This window comes from Monopterus albus, unplaced genomic scaffold, assembly GCF_001952655.1.
Source record: "Monopterus albus unplaced genomic scaffold, M_albus_1.0 scaffold110.1, whole genome shotgun sequence".
Taxonomy (NCBI): Eukaryota; Metazoa; Chordata; class Actinopteri; order Synbranchiformes; family Synbranchidae; genus Monopterus; species Monopterus albus.
Window position 1 is genome coordinate 593276 of NW_018127990.1, and position 6154 is coordinate 599429.

A 6154-nucleotide genomic window follows, 5' to 3' on the forward strand; every position below is an offset into this window, starting at 1 on the left:
GGGGGTCTGCATCTGAGAGAGGGAGTGCTAGAGAGTGAATGAGGAGAGGGAGCTGCGGTAACGAGAACAAAGTGAATCAAATAATTAAAAGGTTATTTTGTGATTGTTTCACTGTGGTTATGTTCTAGAGTGGCCAGTATAGACACGTGGGTGAGGCACACGTGAGATGCTACATGCTGTACATGCTATGTTTTTGGTCTGTACAACTGTGTGTGCAACATGAACCATCGTGCATGCAAATATGACCGGCACCGAATCAGATACCAGTCACCAGACACAGCCAATCAGGCTAAAACTAAATTCCAATCTCCAACAATCCATTGGTGCATCTCTCATTTTCACCAAGTTGACTCCCTCCACATCCTGTGTTTGCTTTATTGTTGATAAAAAGATGCAGGGGTAGTAGAAAGAGGAGTTGGCATCAGAGTAGTTGTAGGGGGATGAACAGTGACAGAAGGAGGTGAAGGAGAAAGAGAGGTCAGTGTAAGTGAGGATAAGTGGTGTGGGGGTAATTAAAGGAGGATGTGGACTACAGCATGAGAAAGAGGAGGCAGCTCCAGGTAACGAGGTGGTGGAAGAAACTGTGGCACAAATCAAACCAGGACGTGCAGTGTGTCTGTTCGTACCTCCACAAGCTTGTAAAAGCGGCTGTAGCCATAAAACACAGCTGCTGTGGTGAAGTTCATCTAAAGAGAAAGAGAGAGAGAAAAACACTGTCTATTAAATCTGATTGAGTATCTTTTTTTTATTTCAATCAAACTCAACGCACTGTGCTAGGCAGGAGGCGTGGTTTGTCCTCCAGCTTGTAAGGCATCAACAGGGTGTCGATGTGGTGAATGACTCCATTTGTTGTGGTGTAGTCACTCTTCACAATCCTTGATCTGTTGTTGAGCCAGACTGAACCCTGCAAGAGGGGAGAGATGGGTGTGGACACGTTTTCATGATACGAGGTCCAGTTTCAGTCTCAACCAATAATAGTCAGCAATTTCATCATTATTTTTTGTGGCATCTAGAAGAATCTGGACTTCTTTCAAGACGCTAGAGAGCGAGCAAGTAATAGTCAAAGATTCACTTCCACTCACACTGCAAAACCTTAAGCTTTTTGCTTCATTGAGCTGATGATCAGTATTCTGTTTTATTCAGTCTAACATCTGTCTGTTCATTTAGTTTTTGCACAAACATCATCATGGCCTGTGTGTGTTACCTGCTGCAGGCTGAAGTACAGCATGTGTCCTGATGTTGAGACAACACGCTCTGTGGTTTTGAGGTCACTCAAGGTCAAAATCTCACAGGAAACAATGTGGTAACGTATCAGGTCAGGAAGACGACCAAATGACTTCCAATCCTTGATCTACACACAAGTCAATAGTGTACACGTTATCAACTATGTTCCAGAATTATGGCTGGCGTGCAAAAATCACCCTTATTACTATTCATTAATATTGTGATTCCGCTTGTAAATGATCATATAGTTTTTCTAAGTAAGACACCATATCTTAAAGATACACTAAACCAAGACAGAATTAGCAATATTATTGTTGCATTAGATAAAATACAAAAAGCAGAGGCTGTTACTCACAGAGGATTTGTTGTTGGTTTCTGCTAAAGGGGCAAAGACAGTGAAGGGTCCATTACCATAAAGAATATGATTGTCCAGCTGAGACAAACAAAGAAAAAGTGAATGCATGTGATCACGAATGAGATCATTTTCCACCAAAAAGCTCCAGGAACTATGGAACAGAAGAAGCTAATCTCAGGAACTAAACTGGGAACTGAAAACCCCTTTTGCGCATCCATGTTTGTGTTTCCTCCACATCTAATAAACCCAACAGGCTGGGCAAATCACACCACAGATTTAAAAATGAGAGCAGCATTTGGTTTCACAACCCAGACAACAAGTCTGTAAAGGTTGTCTGTTTTCACTGAGCCTAATGGGAAGAATTAACCTTGTGGATTGTACGGTAGGGATTTACTAACTAACCAAACTAGTGACCTAATCATCTGCAGTAATACAAATAAATTACTACAACAGTGTCCGTGTTTACTCTCAGTCAGTTTTGTTGGAGTTGAGTTTTGAATCTTTGTAGCAAAGTTAGTAAGTGCAAAGTTAGCATGCCGCACAGCCTAAATGAACACAATTATAAGACAAACACTGAGGGTGAAAGCTTATTGAAAACATGATGGCAACACTAGCTGGAACTAGCAGCAACAAGACTGCTTGCTAGCAGGCAGAAGGACAAAATTTGTGTCTCAACATTCAAGTTAAACTTGGTGGAAAAAACGGGCAACCCTGCTAGCAAAATCCACTGAGTGCAACAATTGCACTGACATTAACTCATGTCACTGCAAAAAATGTCTCAATCTTAAATGCTTTTTATAGCTGTTAGGAAAATGCTAACAATACACTGGATGAAATAACCATCACCAAATATAATTCAATGGACTAAACGGTGAGCATACATAATGATATAATAATGAGTTATAAACAACAGCCCAACTACAAATGAAGATGGACTCCTGTGGAGATATACTAAAGGTTATGACGTTTGTAAATACTGATTGGCTCTGCTCAATGTTAAATGTTTGAAGAATAAATAAAGTTCCAAAAAAATGAAAAAAAAAATTGTGAAGGAGTGAACCTTAACGAGACCCTAACATCAGCCCTGAGCTGGTTCAACCCCGCCCAATAATAATGCTCAAAACCGCTTGCTAGTCAGCTGGAATTGAAGTGAGATAACAAAATAGTCACACCAGCCTACATAAAGTTTTAACAAACCATCCATGTTTCAGTTAGCAGCATCAAAATAATTCCTAAAAGAGAAGTTTTATTTACTGAGTGGATTTCAATGTGGCTGACAGCAACTCACAGATAGCATTTGATGGAAGAAGGCATTCTCCGGAAGTCGTGAGATCTCCTGTAAGACAGACAACTTCTGTGAGTGGGGGGAGGGGTATAGCAGTGGGAGGTCAGAAGTTAGTGTGAGGTCAGAGGTCATATGACTCACATTGTTGGTGTTTCCCCGGCAGTCGATGCCATCGCCCACATAGTCTCGGTAGCAGGTGCAGTTCCTCTGACCATCGCCTATGTACTCACAGCGAGCGTGCCTACTGCATCCACCGTTGTTCTGCTCACAAACAAAATAATTCTTTAACTGCTGATAAAGGACAGGTATCAACAGCCCTGTAACCATTTCTATGCTTGATAAAACCACTGATATTGTTTGTGACTGCACAATACAAAAAACATCTTAGCATAGTGTCAGCTTAAGACTAGCACCTCTCTCTTCAAAGAAACAACAGCTTAAAAAATTATTTTTCAAAATCTTTTATGAAAAATGCTGCAAAGAGCAAGGGGATTTATTATTATTACATTACTGTGCACACGTATATGATGTGCACAAACATATCTGTGCAGTTTGGGCCGTAACAGGCAGCACAAAAACCACGTTTCCATTATTACTGTCAACCATCTATAAATAAAGTGCACTTAGGAGAACTGGCACTGTTTTAAAGTGGCCACACCAAATACTGATTGATTTAGATCTTTTCTGTTTACTGTCGTTTTACTGTTGAATGGCATTATTTATGAAAGCATCCTTACTTTAATGTCTAAAACCTCTCCACAGGTATATTTACAGTATAAATAAATGGGTGGCAATTTGCCGAACACACCAAGACTGTAACAGACTGCAAACACAGAGAGCTTGCTGTAATGCACCACAAAATAAACTCATCTGCCTATGCTAGCAGCCAGCTCTGTCTTAACAATTTATCTAGTCCTTATAATTTTCACAAAACAAAAAATATCCACAAATAGGATGAAATAATTCCAGTTTTCCTCATGTCCGTTCCCCTTGTCTTTTTACAAAACAAATATCAGTGACTTGAAACCGAAGAGAGTCACGAAATGACAGCCACATACATTTCTGCAGGGGTTGCTGGGATAACAGAACCTCCCTAATGGTCGGAAGCCCTCCCGACACCTGCAGGCCGTCTGGAGATGACAACAGAGGAAACAGTCGGTCAGTCACTTCATCCATCTGCATCCAAATTAAGGGTTCCAGGTGGCTAAGTCAACTGCATGTCACTGCCAACATCTGGTCAGGAGCTGGGACAGACCATGCAGCTGATTAAGTCATTATTTAAGTAGTTTAAAGTCAACTGTGACTGGCCAGCTACAGACACACCCTCCATTCAGTCTCCTTGCTCTCTGTCGTCAGCTGTACTGTTTTAATGCAGCCCAATTCATGACGCAGCTGCCTTCATTTACAGCTGAAGTCAGAGGTTTATGTGCATACATAGGTTGAAGTCATTAAAACTGATTTTCTTTAACCACTCCACAGGTGTCATGTTAAAAAAAACTCTTGTTTTGGCAAGTCAGTTAGGACATGTACTTTATGCATGACAATTTGTTGAACTGTTTGTTTGAACTGTTGTTTAGAGATTATTTCACTGATAATTCACCATATCACAGTTCTAGTGGGTCAGAACTTTACATACACTCAATGGACTGGGCCTTTAAACAGCTTGGAAAATTCCAGAAAATGATGTCATGGTTTTAGAAGCTTCTGATTGGCTAACTGACATCATTAGAGTCAATTGGAGGTACAGCTGTGGATGGAATTTAGGGCCTGCCTTCAAACTCGGTACCTCTTCGTTTGACATCATGGGAAAATCAAAAGAAATCAGCCAAGACCTCAGAAAAATAAATGTGGACCTCCACAAGTCTGGTTTACCCTTGGGAGCAATTTACAAACACCTCAATGTACCACATTCATCTGTGCAAACCACACTACGCATGTATAAACACTATGGGACAATGCACCCGCCATACAGCTCTGCGTTCTGTCTCCTAGAGATGAATGTACTTTGGTTTGAAAAGAACGACTCAATCCCAGTGGCAAAATGGCTTAAGGACAACAAAGTCAAGGTACTGGAGTGGCCCGCCACAAATCTCTGGCTAAGGTGTATGTAAACGTCTGACTTCAGTAGTACATATTTTACTGTTTGTGCTGACAACGGAATGAATATGACGTGGTAGTTTTATTACAGCTCATAAACACTACACGTAAACAAGCAGTCATCCCCAGGCTGCAGCGCTGTGGTAAAAAAAAAAATCCTTTGTTATAACCACGACTCTGTTTGGCAACATCAAACTGTAACATAAATCCAGGTTAATGAAACAGCTGTGCTATGTGTTCTACTATGCTGTTATTCAAATGAACGATCACTGAGAAAGTCTGAGGCAAGAGGAAGTCTTAAGTTTACAGCCACACAGAACCCGACAGTCAGTGGGGAAGTCTTTGTTTTAGAAATGGCCAGTTCTTCCCCACAAACAATTTATCATTACACACTAGGAATGTAAAAATACCAAAAACTGTAAAAAATGAAGAAATAAATATGAAAAATACCCTTTACTAATTAATAAATCACGACAGGCCCAGGGTGTGCCCCACCTCTCGCCATGTGTCAGCTGGGATTGGCTCCAAACCCCCACGACTCTGTTCAGGATAAGCCTTATAGATAATGGATGGGTAGATGGAAATAATAAATCAGCGTTTTTGTATGATTTTCTTTTTCTCTGAAAGTGCTCCTATTTTCCTTCTTTATTAAAACAAAAGTAGCCAGCCATGACCTAAAAATTGGCACTGAATGACTGAACTGTTTGTACAATTCCAAAACAAATGATGCCACAGGCAGCAGCAGACCTTTTATAAAATAAAATCAAATATTACTGCAGCAGCTTAATGTTGCAAACAAAACAAGTCACACTCGCAGTGGAACATCAGTGTTTTAGTAACCCCTATGCATGTTTAACTGTTCAGTGGCTGTGCCAAATGGTGATCATGTTCTCAGTACTGGACCAGTTGAAGTGGGTATATAAAACTGCACTGCTGCCACACAACAGCTATAAAAGTCGACAATGGAGCACCCAGTATGCCAGTTTGAAATTCTCAGACCATCATAGTCCCACTACAGTATCGAAAAATTTTCTATTGCAAAATTACTAATATCATACATCCTTATTACACACTTTGCAGACTTAATAAAAGTTTAGTTTTTTGAAGAAAAAACTATTTCAGACTAGACAAAGAAATAAAACTGAGAAAATATGATATTTTTAACTTGACAAGTATGAGCATACTTGACTTGA

At 40.2% G+C, this 6154-nt stretch overlaps 1 protein-coding gene across 1 annotated transcript in view; it reads right to left on the reverse strand.

The window, feature by feature from the left end:
* The window catches only part of stab1 (stabilin 1), a 68260-nt gene that overhangs the window by 27913 nt on the left and 34193 nt on the right, over positions 1-6154 (reverse strand). Inside the window, exons 43-49 of the mRNA XM_020611175.1 lie at positions 3923-3994; positions 3006-3125; positions 2868-2915; positions 1580-1657; positions 1205-1351; positions 770-904; positions 627-686 (exon numbers count right to left, since the gene is read on the reverse strand). Of these exons, the coding sequence (XP_020466831.1) occupies positions 627-686; positions 770-904; positions 1205-1351; positions 1580-1657; positions 2868-2915; positions 3006-3125; positions 3923-3994 (660 nt within the window). The remainder of the gene's footprint in view (positions 1-626; positions 687-769; positions 905-1204; positions 1352-1579; positions 1658-2867; positions 2916-3005; positions 3126-3922; positions 3995-6154) is intronic.